Source organism: Haliotis cracherodii, unplaced genomic scaffold (assembly GCF_022045235.1).
Source record: "Haliotis cracherodii isolate W230 unplaced genomic scaffold, xgHalCrac1.p SCAF_18, whole genome shotgun sequence".
NCBI classification, from domain to species: domain Eukaryota; kingdom Metazoa; phylum Mollusca; class Gastropoda; order Lepetellida; family Haliotidae; genus Haliotis; species Haliotis cracherodii.
The window spans coordinates 23,408,610-23,427,230 of NW_027266273.1; the positions used below are offsets into that span (position 1 = coordinate 23,408,610).

General features: G+C 46.9%; 1 protein-coding gene across 1 annotated transcript; it reads left to right on the top strand.

Moving 5' to 3' along the window:
- The first annotated feature begins 378 nt into the window (after positions 1-378).
- Positions 379-18,442, top strand: LOC139465907 (uncharacterized). Its single transcript, XM_071247898.1, has 13 exons — positions 379-547; positions 2,030-2,154; positions 4,127-4,256; positions 4,746-4,847; positions 5,643-5,767; positions 6,464-6,635; positions 6,737-6,811; positions 13,381-13,455; positions 14,506-14,544; positions 15,932-16,025; positions 17,245-17,263; positions 17,788-17,847; positions 18,308-18,442. Exons 1-13 carry the CDS (start codon positions 379-381, stop codon positions 18,440-18,442), a joined length of 1,320 nt encoding a protein of 439 aa, XP_071103999.1.
- Positions 18,443-18,621: the final 179 nt, after the last annotated feature.

Genomic DNA, 18,621 nt, shown 5'->3' on the forward strand with positions numbered 1-18,621 from the left:
AATATCCAGCTCTGACTAGACGCTGTATATAATTACTGAATTGACTTCAATGTTCATGTAGGTTGAACGAATAATCCGGTTTCCAAACTGTAAATCGGCGTCGGATTTACGTAAATGTATTTATAAGTCAATGTAAAAAATAAGCACACATAATGATGAAGAGATTATCACGCTGGCTAAACACAATGTGTATTCTTAATAAAGGGTATTTACCGTCCCCAATCCCACTCGCGTAATAACCTCTATCTGAACACAATCGTCTATTTACGCTAACGTAATCAGTCAGTACTCTATTCTAAATGGGCTTGTACTTACGTTCTGCGTCCTGACGCGTGTGAAATTGTTACGTAATGAAACGAAAATGACGTCATAAACCAAATGACGTCATACGTATGTTGTGGAGCAATGGCGGACAAAAGAAACATGAAGCACACCCTTGCAGTTTACACGCTGCTTATTTTGGTTGGTCAGTGGACGGGTGACATGAAAGAATACAGAGAGAACCCAGAGTATTTGCTGGAGCTATGTGACACAAAACAATCCAATGGTAAGCTCCTCCCGTCGAATGTTTTAATGCGTCACGCTTTTGGTAACAAGATATACTAAGGATTGACTGTGTATTTGTTTCGGTTCAATGAGGTATGAATCGAAAAACCGTGAGCCAACTAAATGAATTCGCGATTTGGGTAGTTTAGACAATGAATATGCATGAATGTCGCTAAATGTCCCGTGCATGAAGATACACGTGAGCGGAAAGGGAATTCCCTCGACTATTGGGATTCCCAGACATTCCGCAGTAATAAAAGTAATGCGCCTCGTTGGGCGTGGCTTAATGTTTTACATTTATTGGGAAATGAACACACTCCGGCGCATTGGTGACTTAGCATAACTACCACAGTCTAATTTGCATATCACGTGACCGGACTTTTCTCTTGTTTGTAAACAAACGAACTTTTTCAGAAATCAGAATAGAACGGACTAATGCAAGTATTTAGGGGCGCTTTACATATTGTTTTGCATTATTATATGAATATGCTACTGTAACTGCGACAGTGAGTTGCATGACAATACATATTGATACATCAAAGCGACCGTATCGCTAGCTCTCCGTAGGGTTTCGATGACAACACGTGGAGCCGTACAACCAATGTATACATAGGATAACTACGCAAATGGAAAATAGTTTTTCACGATTTAGGATATTTTCTCAATGAAAGTTAACCATTCTATGACATATGTTTATCTAGATATGTAGACTTTTCAAAAATGAAACAGATGAAAAACTTGCAGTATCTTGAATGGACTGCGTAAGATGTGACGAATCGTCACATGGCGCTAGCCTGTGGCAGAGGTACTATGCTGGTCGCATGGAACTCCAGTGAGGAGAGCCGGAAATGAATGCAATAACATTTGACCAATTCAGCTAATCAGAATGTAGGAATTTCAACGAAATTTAATTATATCAAAACGAAGAAGATTAGACCTGGTTGTGCCCTACACGCACTGTAGTGATGCTAAAGGAGGGTGGTCTTCAGCAACCCATGCTTGTCGTATTAGGCGACTTGGTTGTTGCATTTCATCGTATCACAATTGCGCAGATCGATGCCCATGATGTCAGTCACTGGTCCAGACACTCGTATTTACAGATCGCCGTCAAACAGCTGGAATATTGTTGAGTGCGGCGTCAGACAACAAACAAAGCTGAAGGAAGAAACAGTCGTTAGCCATTGTATGTGCCACTGTATGTGCCACTGTATGCTCCACTGTATGGGGGCGGTCGGGTAGCCTAGTGGTTAAAGCGTTCGCTCGTCACGCCGAAGACCCGGGTTCGATTCCCGACATGGGTACAATGTGTGAAGCACATTTCTGGTGTCCCCCGTCGTGATATTGCTGGAATATTGCTAAAAGCGGCGTAAAACCATACTCACTCACTCACTCACTCACTCACTCCACTGTATGTGTCATTGTATGTGTCACTGTATGTGTCATTGTATGTGCCAGCGTCTGTATGATGCGCTGTGTGTTCCAGATGTCAAAGAGGAAGGGTGTCGTGAGGCCAAGAACGCGACTCTGGTAAAAAGACATAATTACATGTCGTCCATATGGTGTGCAAAAAAGTGCTGGAAAGATAAATTCAAATATTCTCTCGTAAAAGTAAGTTACATTTTAGTTGAAAATAATTATAAATGAAGCATCTTGATACTTGATTGTACAACCCCGCGGACTGTCGTAAGAGGCGACTGAAATTGATCGGGTGGCCAAGCTTTGTGACTTGAAATTCATACGCACGCAGGCACGCACGCACGCACGCATGCACACACGCACCGTAATTTATAATGGACCCGTGAAGATTCCTGGGTAGAATAGGTCTTCAGCAACCCATGCTTGCCGTAAAAGTAGACTTAGCTTGTCGTAAAAGGCGACTAACGGGATCGGGTGGTCAGGCTCGCTGACTTGGTTGGTGCATGTCATCGATCCCAATTGCGTGGATCAGTGCTCATGACGTCAATCACTGGATTGTCTGGTCCAGACTAGAGTATATACAGACCGCCGTAATATAGCTGGAATATTGCTGAGTGCGGCGTTAAACAACAAACCAACAAAACCAACCAACTAATAATGCCGCTGCCTCAGTGTTTTGGACAGCGATGGGTCAAGAACAATGCTTAACATGGCCGTCCATGGTTTAGCTCAGTATTATCGAAAAAAATTTTTAAGGCACTACAAAAAAAAAAGAATCGCAATACGGAAATTATTTTGTCATAAAAGAAAACTTAACGGACCAAGAGGTGCAAAATGAAGAGGTTTAATGTGTTACAGAGTCAGTAACAAATTTCCCAGATCAAAATGATCACAACAAGGACACGCAAACCATTAGTCGGGAAACATGAACAATTCGGAAAACCGTACCCAGAGCATTAGGGCCATGGAGGTGCACGCACTGAATGTGCAGCAGCATAATGTAACAGAAGTGCAAAGAAACAACGTCATCGGCCGCTTGCAGGCAAGAGAATCCCGATCAGCTGTAGCCAGGGTTTTCAGTGTAGCGCCCAACACCATCACATGGCTATGGGATCGGTTTCAACAGCATGGGTCAACACGTGATCGGCCAAGGTCGGGACGACCAAGAGTAACCACCCCCACACAAGATCGCTACATCCGACTGCGCCACCTACGTGAAAGGACGACCACAGCCACTTCAACCTCACCCCAAATACCAGGACTGCGCAGAATCTCCGACCAGACCGTACAAAACCGTTTAAGAGCAGCAGATTTACGAGCAAGATGTCCTGTTCATATTGAGTCGACAACATCGTCAACAACGACTGGGTATGGCCTAAACTGCGATGGAGAGATGTCTGGTTCTCCGTCGAGGGGATGGAAGAGCACGGGTCTACAGACGTCGGGGAGAACGTTACGCCGGAAACTGCGTACAGGAAGTGGACAGGTTTGGTGGGGGTAGTGTTATGATGTTTTGTTTTTTTGTGGGCGGATATCTCTCATCATGGCAGGACAGGTTTGGTCGATATCCAGGGCAATCTTACGGCTCAACGATACATCAACGAAATTCTCCTACCACACGTCCTTCCACTTGCAGCCAAAGGCAACGGTGTATTCCAGCAGGACAACGCTAGACCGCATACAGCACGGATCACAAGAGCATGTCTACACAACAACAACGTTGATGTTCTCCCCTGGCTTTGAAACCGATAGAGCACATGTGGGATGAATTGGATAGACGGCAACGCCGACGTCAACCACAGCCCCAGACGTTGCAGCAGTTGGCTTTTGCCTTGAAGGCCGAGTGGGCTGACATTCCCAAGGATGTGATTCGCATACTCGTCTCTTCCATGGGCAGGAGATGTCAGGCCGCTATCGATTCCAACGGGGGACATACGCGTTACTGATGTTAACTGACTTTCACATTGGACTCTTCCTATGTACCGATAACTGAGATGACTACAAATACCAAGTGTTCTCTCCACAACATTTTGGCGCAATACATTGTGGTTCCTCGTATAAATGTATTTTCCCACCTCACACAAATCTGGCTTTGCGTTTCTTTTGAAGAGTATACTTAACTATCTATCAACGTTGATGTTCGGCCTGATGTCACTTGTTTCAGCGAGGAGACCAATGCCTCTGTTCTCAAGTCCTGGGGAGCAAGGTAGACAGCAACAAGTGCAACATCCCCTGCCCATCGTCCAAGGCACAGAACTGTGGGGGCTATCACGTGGTCAACGTTCTCTATACAGGTGGGTTGTAGGGCTATCACGTGGTCTTCGTTCTCTATACAGGTGGGTTGTAGGGCTATCACGTGGTCTTCGTTCTCTATACAGGTGGTTTGTAGGGCTATCACGTGGTCTTCGTTCTCCATACAGGTGGGTTGTAGGGCTATCACGTGGCTACTGTTTCTGTACATATGGGTTGACTGTGACATCTTCATTAGGCGTAGTTACCCAGGGTGTGACTGTTCTTGGTCTGTCTGATATCTTCCCGGTATGTCTGTAGAGTTGCATCTGGTTAGTTACAGAAACACGGGAACAACTAAAAGTTGTGACGTTTTGGTTTGGTTTTTTTGGGGGGGTGTGGGGGGGGGGGGGGTGTTTATCAGTGTGAGTGTCTGACCTGCCGTATCTTTTGTGTACCCTTATTGCACGTGTAGTTTCGGCAGCCCAAGTTCATATTTTCGCATTTTCTACAAAAGTGTCAGTTTACTTTACTCCTCGACGCGTCTGTTTCAGGATTTGTATCCTTCAACTGGAAACGTCTTGCGAAGATGTACAGCGACGCTATGAAGTTTAAAGAAAAGCGAGCACGCCAGAGGACGAAGCTCATGGCCAAATGTTAGTGTAGCCGACTTCGGCGTCAATGATGGCTTTAGGTCACCTGTACCGAAGGGGTCCAAGTAATATTTTGGCATGGCACATTGTCTGTCCGGTCGTGTTTTTTTCTAAAACAGCTGACAGGAATCTGAAACATTATGAAAACATCTAGCACCACAAAGTAACTAAGTTCATGATACCACAATAAAAAAATAGTTGCTTTTAACGGAATATATTTACAGAATCTTCTTTTCAGAACCCACACGGTCCAGAGAGCTGAAACTATATGAGCATGCGTAAAACTTCAGTGTTCCTTGAATTTGTTCCTTGCATGGACTTGAAAAATACGATATTTTTAAGACTTATTCAACAATATCCCTCAATTGTTAATAGAGCTAAGCGCCCTCTGTTCAGAGAAGGTCAGAGAGCTGAGATTAAGCGCTGCAATGACGTTCTGACTCATTGCATTAACCTAAGCATTTTCCTCTACAAATTAGGGCAGTCAGGTAGCCTAGTGGTTAAAGCGTTAGCTCGTCACGCCGAGGACCCGGGTTAAAGCCCATTTCTGGTATCCCCAGCCGTGATATTGCTGGAATATTGCTAAACGCGGCGTAAAACCAAACTCACTCACTCACTCGCTCACTCCTCTGCAATTTGAAAGGAAAAGAAGAAAATGAAAATGAAAACTTTGACCTCTCCACATATAACACCTCATGTTTAATGTATTAGGGCTGCTTTTCAAAACATTCATAGAGGCTCATTTTTAATCGTTGTGAAGAAATCAACACTACTGTAAGCTCACCTCTTCCTTCCCAGATGACAAGGGCAAATGCATCCAGTGGAAGCCGAAGAAGGCCTTGACACTCGACTCAGAAATAATGACCGTCGAGATGTGCGTCGTCCACTGCTTCCACTACAAATACGTGTACGCCTTGCTCTCGGTAAGATACAAACTCCTTCCACTGCACATACTTCTACGCCATGCTCACGGTGAGACACAAACTCCTTCCACTGCACATACTTCTACGCCATGCTCACGGTGAGATACAAACTCCTTACAGTGCACATATTTCTACGCCATGCTCAACATGAGACGCGAACTCCTTACAGTGCACATATTTCTACACCATGCCCAACATGAGACACAAACTCCTTACACTGCACATATTTCTACGCCATGCTCAACATGAGACACAAACTCCTTACACTGCACATATTTCTACGCCATGCTCACGGTGAGACACCAACTCCTTACACTGCACACATTTCTACGCCATGCTCATGGTGAGACACAAACTCCTTCCACTGCACATACTTCTACGTCATGCTCAAGGTGAGACACAAACTCCTTACACTGCACATATTTCTACGCCATGCTCAAGATGAGACGCAAACTAATTACAGTGCACATATTTCTACGCCATGCTCAACATGAGACGCAAACTCCTTACACTGCACATATTTCTACGCCAGGCTCACAGTGAGATACAAACTTCTTACACTGCACATAAACTCATTTCTATATAATTACGGCTACGTTATGCCCTCTCAAGTTTACAAACACGTTATCCTCGCACATTCTCTCTCTCACTATGTCTTCTAATTTGGCCTCACTCCCTTCCTCTGTCACTCCGCAGCTCAGCACGTACTGCAAGTGTACATCTGACTCACCGGAAGTACAGTCGTCAGGTAAAACCATGGAGAAGATTCTGGAACGAGGCGAGAAGACTTCCTGTACAAAACTGTGTGGAGGCAACCAGAAACAAATCTGCGGCGGCGCCATGAACGTCAACAGCGTCCACCTCACAGGTATATAACTGATATGTTTGTTTGCATTCGGTTGGTATTTCTCGAATGCGCGATCTATTGCGTGCGTCTTAGAGGATCACGTGACCCACTTTTCCTTGCAGGTCACTACGACTCCAAGGACCACGCCAGCAAGAAGGACGTCAAGAAGCTGCCAGCTCTCGAAAGCCACTGGAAGAGTAGGAAGCACGTTTGTTATTTCCATTAGTACCTGTACTTAGTTCTGTGAACGAGGAGGACCGTCACATCCTGACCCATCCTACCTTCACCCTGACCCAACCGAGCTATCATACCCTGACCGACCCTGTCATAGCCTGACCCAACCGAACTGTAATGCCCTGACCCACCCTGTCATACCCTGACCCACCCAGTCATGCCATGACCCACCCTGTCATACCCTGACCCACCGTCATACCCTGACCCAACCTGTCATACCCTGACCCACCCTGTCATAATCTGACCTACCCTATCTGTAATGCCCTGACCCACCCTGTCATACCATGACCACCCAGTCATACCCTGACCCAACCTGTCATACCCTGACCCACCCTGTCATACCCTGACCCACCTTGTCATACTCTGACCTACCCTATCTGTAATGCCCTGACCCACCCTGTCATACCCTGACCAACCCAGTCATGCCATGACCCACCCTGTCATACCCTGACCCAACCAGTCATACCCTGACCCACCCTGTCATACCCTGACCCACCCAGTCATACCCTGACCCACCCAGTCATACCCTGACCAAACCTGTCATACCCTGACCCACCCTGTCATACTCTGACCTACCCTATCTGTAATGCCCTGACCCACCCTGTCATACCATGACCACCCAGTCATGCCCTGACCCACCCAGTCATACCCTGACCCACCCTGTCATACCCTGACCGTCCCAGTCATACCCTGACCCACCCAGTCATACCCTGACCCAACCTGTCATACCCTGACCCACCCAGTCATACCATGACCACCCAGTCATACCCTGACCCACCCTGTCATACCCTGACCAACCCAGTCATGCCATGACCCACCCTGTCATACTCTGACCCACCCAGTCGTACCCTGACCCAACCTGTCATACCCTGACCCACCCTGTCATACTCTGACCTACCCTATCTGTAATGCCCTGACCCACCCTGTCATACCATGACCAGGACCACGCCAGCAAGAAGGACGTCAAGAAGCTGCCAGCTCTCGAAAGCCACTGGAAGAGTAGGAAGCACGTTTGTTATTTCCATTAGTACCTGTACTTAGTTCTGTGAACGAGGAGGACCGTCACATCCTGACCCATCCTACCTTCACCCTGACCCAACCGAGCTATCATACCCTGACCGACCCTGTCATAGCCTGACCCAACCGAACTGTAATGCCCTGACCCACCCTGTCATACCCTGACCCACCCAGTCATGCCATGACCCACCCTGTCATACCCTGACCCACCGTCATACCCTGACCCAACCTGTCATACCCTGACCCACCCTGTCATAATCTGACCTACCCTATCTGTAATGCCCTGACCCACCCTGTCATACCATGACCACCCAGTCATACCCTGACCCACCTTGTCATACTCTGACCTACCCTATCTGTAATGCCCTGACCCACCCTGTCATACCCTGACCAACCCAGTCATGCCATGACCCACCCTGTCATACCCTGACCCAACCAGTCATACCCTGACCCACCCTGTCATACCCTGACCCACCCAGTCATACCCTGACCCACCCAGTCATACCCTGACCAAACCTGTCATACCCTGACCCACCCTGTCATACTCTGACCTACCCTATCTGTAATGCCCTGACCCACCCTGTCATACCATGACCACCCAGTCATGCCCTGACCCACCCAGTCATACCCTGACCCACCCTGTCATACCCTGACCGTCCCAGTCATACCCTGACCCACCCAGTCATACCCTGACCCAACCTGTCATACCCTGACCCACCCAGTCATACCATGACCACCCAGTCATACCCTGACCCACCCTGTCATACCCTGACCAACCCAGTCATGCCATGACCCACCCTGTCATACTCTGACCCACCCAGTCGTACCCTGACCCAACCTGTCATACCCTGACCCACCCTGTCATACTCTGACCTACCCTATCTGTAATGCCCTGACCCACCCTGTCATACCATGACCCACCCTGTCATACCCTGACCCACCCTGTCATACTCTGACCTACCCTATCTGTAATGCCCTGACCCACCCTGTCATACCATGACCACCCAGTCATGCCCTGACCCACCCAGTCATACCCTGACCCACCCTGTCATACCCTGACCCACCCTGTCATACCCTGACCCAACCTGTCATACCCTGACCCACCATGTCATACCCTGACCCACCCAGTCATACCCTGACCCAACCTGTCATACCCTGACCCACCCTGTCATACCATGACCACCCAGTCATACCCTGACCCACCCTGTCATACCCTGACCAACCCAGTCATGCCATGACCCACCCTGTCATACTCTGACCCACCCAGTCGTACCCTGACCCAACCTGTCATACCCTGACCCACCCTGTCATACTCTGACCTACCCTATCTGTAATGCCCTGACCCACCCTGTCATACCCTGACCAACCCTGTCATACCCTGACCCACCCTGACATACCCTGACCCACCCTGTCATACTCTGACCCACCCAGTCATGCCCTGACCCACCCAGTCATACCCTGACCCACCCTGTCATACCCTGACCCACCCTGTCATACCCTGACCCACCCTGACATACCCTGACCCACCCTGTCATGCCATGACCCACCCTGTCATACTCTGACCCACCCAGTCGTACCCTGACCCAACCTGTCATACCCTGACCCACCCTGTCATACTCTGACCTACCCTATCTGTAATGCCCTGACCCACCCTGTCATACCATGACCACCCAGTCATGCCCTGACCCAACCTGTCATACCCTGACCCACCCTGTCATACCATGACCACCCAGTCATACCCTGACCCACCCTGTCATACCCTGACCAACCCAGTCATGCCATGACCCACCCTGTCATACTCTGACCCACCCAGTCGTACCCTGACCCAACCTGTCATACCCTGACCCACCCTGTCATACTCTGACCTACCCTATCTGTAATGCCCTGACCCACCCTGTCATACCCTGACCAACCCTGTCATACCCTGACCCACCCTGACATACCCTGACCCACCCTGTCATACTCTGACCCACCCAGTCATACCCTGACCCACCCAGTCATACCCTGACCCACCCTGTCATACCCTGACCCACCCTGTCATACCCTGACCCACCCTGACATACCCTGACCCACCCTGTCATACTCTGACCCACCCTGTCATACCCATGTGCAGGACAAACTCCTCACAGTGTGTGGGTGTAGTGTGGTTGGTTCTGTATGGTTACTGTTCATATGTACAGGACAAGCTCCTCACACTGTGTGGGTGTTCTGTGGGTTGGTTCCGTATGGTTACTGTTCATATGTACAGGACAAGCTCCTCACAGTGTGTGGGTGTAGTGTGGGTTGGTTCTGTATGGTTACTGTTCATTTGTGCAGGACAAGCTCCTCACAGTGTGTGGGTTGGTTCTATATGGTTACTGTTCATATGTGCTGGGCAAGCTCCTCACAGTGTGTGGGTGTAGTGTGGTTGGTTCTTAATGGTTACTGTTCATATGTGCAGAACAAGCTCCTCACAGTGTGTGGGTGTAGTGTGGGTTGGTTCTGTATGGTTACTGTTCATATGTGCTGGACAAGCTCCTCACAGTGTGTGGGTGTAGTGTGGTTGGTTCTGTATGGTTACTGTTCATATGTGCAGGACAAGCTCCTCACGGTGTGTTGGTGTAGTGTCGGTTGGTTCTGTATGGTAACTGTTCATTTGTGCTGTACAAGCTCCTCACAGTGTGTGGGTGTAGAGTGGGTTGGTTCTAAATGGTTACTGCTCATATGTGCAGGACAAATTCCTCACAGTGTGTGTAGTGTTGTGTGGTTCTGTATGGTTACTGTTCATTTGTCCTGGACAGGCTCCTCACAGTGTGTTGGTGTAGTGTCGATTGGTTCTGTATGGTTACTGTTCATTTGTGCTGGACAAGCTCCTCACAGTGTGTGGGTGTAGTGTGGGTTGGTTCTGTATGGTTACTGTTCATATGTGCAGAACAAGCTCCTCACAGTGTGTGGGTGAAGTGTGGTTGGTTCTATATGGTTACTGTTCATATGTGCAGGACAAGCTCCTCACAGTGTGTGGGTGAAGTGTGGTTGGTTCTATATGGTTACTGTTCATATGTGCAGGACAAGCTCCTCACAGTGTGTGGGTGAAGTGTGGTTGGTTCTATATGGTTACTGTTCATATGTGCATGACAAACTCCTCACAGTGTGTGGGTGTAGTGTGGTGTGCTTCTGTATGGTTACTGTTCATATGTGCAGGACAAGCTCCTCACAGTGTGTGGGTGTAGTGTGGGTTGGTTCTATATGGTTACTGTTCATATGTGCAGGACAAGCTCCTCACGGTGTATGGGTGTAGTGTGGGTTGGTTCTAAATGGTTACTGTTCATATGTGCTGGACAAGCTCCTCACAGTGTGTGGGTGAAGTGTGGTTGGTTCTATATGGTTACTGTTCATATGTGCTGGACAAGCTCCTCACAGTGTGTGGGTGAAGTGTGGTTGGTTCTATATGGTTACTGTTCATATGTGCAGGACAAACTCCTCACAGTGTGTGGGTGTAGTGTTGTGTGGTTCTGTATGGTTACTGTTCATATGTGCAGGACAAGCTCCTCACAGTGTGTGGGTTGGTTTTGTATGGTTACTCTTCATATGTGCAGGACAAGCTCCTCACAGTGTCTGGGTTGGTTCTATATGGTTACTGTTCATATGTGCAGGACAAGCTCCTCACAGTGTGTGGGTTGGTTCTATATGGTTACTGTTCATATGTGCAGGACAAGCTCCTCACAGTGTGTGGGTGAAGTGTGGTTGGTTCTATATGGTTACTGTTCATATGTGCAGGACAAACTCCTCACAGTGTGTGGGCTGGTTCTGTATGGTTACTGTTCATATGTGCAGGACAAGCTCCTCACAGTGTGTGGGTTGGTTCTATATGGTTACTGTTCATATGTGCAGGACAAGCTCCTCAAAGTGTGTTGGTTGGTTCTGTATGGTTACTGTTCATATGTGCAGGACAAGCTCATCACAGTGTGTGGGTTTAGTGTCGGTTGGTTCTATATGGTTACTGTTCATATGTGCAGGACAAGCTCCTCACAGTGTGTGGGTTGGTTCTGTATGGTTACTGTTCATATGTGCAGGACAAGCTCCTCACAGTGTGTGGGTGAAGTGTGGTTGGTTCTATATGGTTACTGTTCATATGTGCAGGACAAACTCCTCACAGTGTGTGGGTTGGTTCTGTATGGTTACTGTTCATATGTGCAGGACAAGCTCCTCACAGTGTGTGGGTGTAGTGTGGGTTGGTTCTGTATGGTTACTGTTCATATGTGCAGGACAAGCTCCTCACAGTGTGTGGGTGTAGTGTGGATTGGTTCTGTATGGTTACTGTTCATATGTGCAGGACAGGCTCCTCACAGTGTGTGGGTTGGTTCTGTATGGTTACTGTTCATATGTGCAGGACAAGCTCCTCACAGTGTGTGGGTTGGTTCTGTATGGTTACTGTTCATATGTGCAGGACAAGCTCCTCAAAGTGTGTGGGTTGGTTCTGTATGGTTACTGTTCATATGTGCAGGACAAGCTCATCACAGTGTGTGGGTTTAGTGTCGGTTGGTTCTATATGGTTACTGTTCATATGTGCAGGACAAGCTCCTCACAGTGTGTGGGTTGGTTCTGTATGGTTACTGTTCATATGTGCAGGACAAGCTCATCACAGTGTGTGGGTGAAGTGTGGTTGGTTCTATATGGTTACTGTTCATATGTGCAGGACAGGCTCCTCGCAGTGTGTGGGTTGGTTCTGTATGGTTACTGTTCATATGTGCAGGACAGGCTCCTCACAGTGTGTGGGTGAAGTGTGGTTGGTTCTATATGGTTACTGTTCATATGTGCAGGACAAACTCCTCACAGTGTGTGGGTATAGTGTTGTGTGGTTCTGTATGGTTACTGTTCATATGTGCAGGACAAGCTCCTCACAGTGTGTGGGTTGGTTCTGTATGGTTACTGTTCATATGTGCAGGACAAGCTCCTCACAGTGTGTGGGTTGGTTCTGTATGGTTACTGTTCATATGTGCAGGACAAGCTCCTCACAGTGTGTGGGTTGGTTCTGTATGGTTACTGTTCATATGTGCAGGACAAGCTCATCACAGTGTGTGGGTTTAGTGTCGGTTGGTTCTATATGGTTACTGTTCATATGTGCAGGCCAAGCTTCTCACAGTGTGTGGGTTGGTTCTATATGGTTACTGTTCATATGTGCAGGACAAGCTCCTCACAGTGTGTGGGTTGGTTCTGTATGGTTACTGTTCATATGTGCAGGACAAGCTCCTCACAGTGTGTGGGTTGGTTCTGTATGGTTACTGTTCATATGTGCAGGACAAGCTCATCACAGTGTGTGGGTTTAGTGTCGGTTGGTTCTATATGGTTACTGTTCATATGTGCAGGACAAGCTCCTCACAGTGTGTGGGTTGGTTCTGTATGGTTACTGTTCATATGTGCAGGACAAGCTCCTCACAGTGTGTGGGTGAAATGTGGTTGGTTCTATATGGTTACTGTTCATATGTGCAGGACAAGCTCCTCGCAGTGTACATACAGTGTCTCTTTTCCTTCCCAGAGTACTTCCTGAAGAATAAGGACGTCTTGCTGGGCGTGGCAAAGGGGAATGGGATCATTTTGAGATCGCCTGCAAGTAGGTGCTGACTTATTAGCCTAGAAACTGCAATACGCGATAGGCGAAACTCACACGTCAAACACGCGTTGATCGCCGTAGCTCACACACCACACAGCTCACACGCGTTGATTGGCGTGACTCACACACCACACAGCTCACACGCGTTGATTGGCGTGACTCACACATCACACAGCTCACATGCGTTGATCGCCGTAGCTCACACACCACACAGCTCACACGTGTTGATCGCCGTAACTCACACACCACACAGCTCAAACGCGTTGATCGCCGTAGCTCACACACCATGCACACAGCTCACACGCGTTGATTGGCGAAACTCACACACCACACAGCTCGCACGCGTTGATCGCCATAACTCACACATCACACAGCTCACACGCGTTGATCGCCATAACTCACACATCACACAGCTCACACGCGTTGATCGCCGTAGCTCACACACCACACAGCTCACACGCGTTGATCGCCGTAGCTCACACACCACACAGCTCACACGCGTTGATTGGCGTAGCGTTGATTGGCGTGACTCACATACCACACAGCTCACACGCGTGGATTGGCGTAATTCACATACCACACAGCTCACATGCATTGATTGGCGTGACTCACATACCACACAGTTCACACGCGTTGATTGGCGTGACTCACACACCACACAGCTCACACGCGTTGATTGGCGTGACTCACACACCACACAGCTCACACGCGTTGATTGGCGTGACTCACACACCACACAGCTCACACGCGTGGATCGGCGTAATTCACACACTATACAACGTCATACAACGTGAATATTGTTGAGTGTGGCGTTAAACAATAAACAAAAGTTTATTTGTGATTGTTTTTTTTTCAGTAATGGTGATTATGAAGTGTCATTCATATTCGTGACAGTTGCGTTTTATCAATTATGATGACTGTGACATGTGATCAATATGCATCTGTCAGATATGTTGTAAATAAGTGTGTGTGAGGTGTTACCTTGACTAGGAGGCGATATCAGTATTCTTTCATGATATGGGTGCTGTACCACCTATTGCTTGTCTCCAGGTACTACTCCCGGCCCAGATGTGGACGTTGTTGACGAAGGTGAGGCTGTCGTGGACAGAGGCGAGCCCGGCATTATCCCAGTGAAGCCCTTTCTGGGTTATATTAGATTGTTAGATGAGCCCGTTGGACAAAGGTTTTGTAAATAGGAGTGGAAACATCTGTCTACGCAATATTGGGATGCGATGACATGCATGAACCAAGTAAGCAAGTCTGACCCCGGTCCTGATGATTTGCTAAAGACCAGTTCTAACCCGGATCTTCATGGGTGAAAGCCAGTTAAACTTGAAATATATATTCCACATACGGCAGATCTAATGGATCAGTCTGTGTCGGAATCCACGCTCTCCTTTTCAATGAGACTAATAATGAATGAATGATACACGTTTACAAAACAGTGATGTACCTCATTCTTTCTCAGGGGCACGGGTGGCCCACTCGTCTCAAGGGGCATTCACATGGTACAATTAGTCAGAGTTGCGTCCCTTGGTAACGCCAGAAACCTGTGATCGTGGATTCGAATCCCGATTCGCCCTGATTATGTTTCTAGGTTTGTCAGAACCATACCCATGCTCATGGGTTTCACCAAAGTGGTAAACGTTTAAGGCTGTCACTTTCGGCTGTCCTCCCACTCAAGCCGTGGTATAACTGGAATACTGTTCAAAGCGGCGATAAATAGAGAATCTCACCCGAGTGTCTTGATATGAAATATATCAACACGAGTTGATAAAAGTGGAAAAATTCCGAGGCTTGCCGCGGATTTTTGCCACTTTTATCAACGCGTGTTGATATATTTGTTATCAAAATACACGAGGGTGAGATTTTATTTATCATCCAACATCATTCTTCCAACTTTTTCAATTTGTAGACTGTTTTCAGTGTAAAAAGTACTGCAGTAGCAGATCCATTAGTGATGTCATTTGATTGTGACATCATGGTAACCAGTGACGTCACAAGGGTCTGCAAAGCATTGTGGTGTAATTTCATTGCAGCGATGTCTACACTGTAGATATCGCATGATCTCATCCAAGCGATATTTCCTGTGGGAGCCAGTTTTGGATAATAAACACAACTCAGTCACTCACTCATTCTATCTCGGTCATTTGGTTCTGAAAGAAAATAACAGAAGTGAATTTCCCACATGAATCCATGTTTGTGTGCATGATTTATTTATTTATGATGTATTCAATGCAGTGTGAGTGTTGATGGGAAGGTATTCTTGTAGTTCCCTCTGGAACGTTTTTTGAACCAATCAGAGGCTGTTGAAAACACGTGGTGTTTGTCGGCTTCGCGTTATACAATAACCTCGGTTCTGTAGAAGATACTGGTGTTGTGGACGCAGGACGCATATTGTTTGTTTGTTTGTTTGTTTGTTTCGCACTCGCCTGAAGCAGTCATTAGAGAATAATCCAAGTATGACGTTTTGCAGGTGAAAAAGATAATATCACCCCCAAAGTCGTCGCGGGCGTCGCAAGCGTGGGGCTTATAGGGCTCGTCGTCGCTCTTGTTATCTTCATCCAACGGTAAATAATCTCCAAGAAGATAATCACTCTTCTTTGACACAAAGTATGTTTTTTTTCTCATCAACCTAACAAGTAGACAGTAGGGATGAAGTAAACAGGATGGTTGTCGAGAAGCTAAACTCATGTGCTATTGTGTATACTTTATTTTAGAATTATCCCATAGCAAACAATTGGTTTTAGGCATGGGTCATTGATTCTCAGAATAATATCTGCGGTCAAGAAACGATGGTTCAGTAACTTAGCTTGTTGTTTAACATCCCAGCTATATGACGGCGGTACGTAAATAATCGAGTTTGGACAAGACAATCTTGTGCTTGACATTATGAGTGGATATGGTTTTACCCAATCTCATTAAAATCAGATCTGAGTTGTCGCTGCTGCTAAACAAAGCTTTGTTTAGCGATAGCGCGAATTAAGATCTGATTTTAATGAGATTGGGTTTTACGCCGCTTTTAGCAATATTTCAGTAATATTTTGTACCCATGTCGCGAATCGAACCTAGGTCTTCGGCGTGACGAGCGAACGCTTTAACCACTAGGCTACCCGACCGCCCCTTGACATCATGGAATTGATCCACGTGTTACGATGACATCCAGTTAAGTAACTAGTCAGGTCTGAAAACATGCTCTAACGAAGAATCTTAATTATAATTGTTATAGGTAAAGATATGTATTTCACATTGTCATTTGAAGAAAGAAAGGTATCAGTCAAAACCTTCACTGTCCTTGCCCTTTGTACTAAATTACGTAGTTTTTGCCGTAATGAGTATTGTACTTAAGGAATATGTCCATTCACCACTGAATTGTTAAATCCCTATGTGCAAATATTGGAAAGTTAGTACATATGCTCTATCTATCCTCCCAGATGAAATCGAGTGCTATATTTAACATAGTACGGTGATGTCACGCGGTGTGATCACACAAAGCCTTCATTCCAGCGGGCACCTCCTCTTCATTGAAGTAATGTAGATGTTTGAGACTTCACCGGTGGAGGTTTTCTTCAGCTTGAAGTCATTACCCGACAAAGAGTCACGTGACACGACTCAGTAGTGACGTGCTGCTTGCATGGCAGCAGTTTACCTGAATGACAATAATCTCGCGAACATTTGGGTTACGCTGTAACACTCAGAACATCCTTCGTAATACCCCGCTCAATACATGACTATATGTTTATGGGTATAGTATTAAGTGTCGCTGTATTTTCATGTTTTGTGTTTCAGGCGTAAGAAGGAAACAGAGGTAAGTTTTATAATTTGGTTGAGATAGTCTGGGCCACGCCGTACAATATATAGTTTGTCATGCTTCCAAACAATAACGTATAGGTCAAGAGGCAGTGAGGTTTTGTTTGTGTGTTTGCTTGTTTAAAGCCGCACCCAGCAGTATTCCAGCTATATGGCGGCGGTCTGTTAATTGAGTCTGGACCAGACAATCCAGTGACTGACACCATGAGCATCGATCCACGCGATTGGGATAGGATGACAGATAGTCAGCTATCTTGACCAAACTAGTCCCGTTAGTCGCCTCTTACGACAAGCATAGTTGCCTCTCGCAGCAAGCACAGGTTGCGAGCCTGACCACCCGATCCCGTTAGTCGCTTCCTACGACAAGCATTGCTATTCTACCCGGATCTTCACGGGTCAAGCAGTGAGGCCTGGACTGTCTATAATGAAATTTCGAGACTACATTGCGTCGAAAATCAAATGCATCCATGTTTGCACCAATATTAGTGTTGTTGAGATTCAACTGTCCCATTGATTCATCAGATACCACGGAGCAGCGAGGGGAAGGTGGCAAGCAAAAGGATTAAGGAAGAATTGTCCAAGGTGAGGATGGTTTGATTACCGAATTACCTCTACATTGACCTCTGTTCAAAATACTGTGTGAGTATTAACCACGCTGTCGGCATCTGTGGGTATCTGTGATTAATGGTTGGTAAGTGTGGGTAACTGTGAATAATGGCGGGTAACTGTGAGTAATGATAGGTAACTGTGAGTAATGGTACGTAACTGTGAGTAATGGCGGGTAACTATGAGTAACGGCGGGTAACTGTGAGTAATGGTACGTAACTGTGAGTAATGGCGGGTAACTATGAGTAACGGCGGGTAACTGTGAGTAATGGTACGTAACTGTGAGCAATGGTGGGTAACTGTGAGTAATGGCGGGTAACTGTGAGTAATGGTAGGTAACTGTGAGTAATGGCGGGTAACTGTGAGTAATGGTGGGTAACTGTGAGTAATAGCCGGTAACTATGAGTAATGGCGGGAATGCTGTTCATGTTAACAGAAACAAAAATCACTTGGTAGCGGGGAGAAACCTAAGAAAGACAGAAAGTCAAAAGACGCGAGCAAAAAGGAGAAGCACAGTCGACATAAGGCCACAGACAGATCCAGGAGAAAAAAGAAGAAAAAGAAAAAATGAATAAATCCTATACATTTGTAACCTTTTGGTTTTGAATCCACTTTTTCATTTTTGATTCGGTGCCTCGACAAGTCCATGTGCCAAGGAGGGCATAGGTGGCCCAGTAGTCTAAAGCGCTGCAATGCGTTGTAGTTGCGTCCAGAAACCTATGATCGTGGGTTCGAATACAGTTTCGCCTC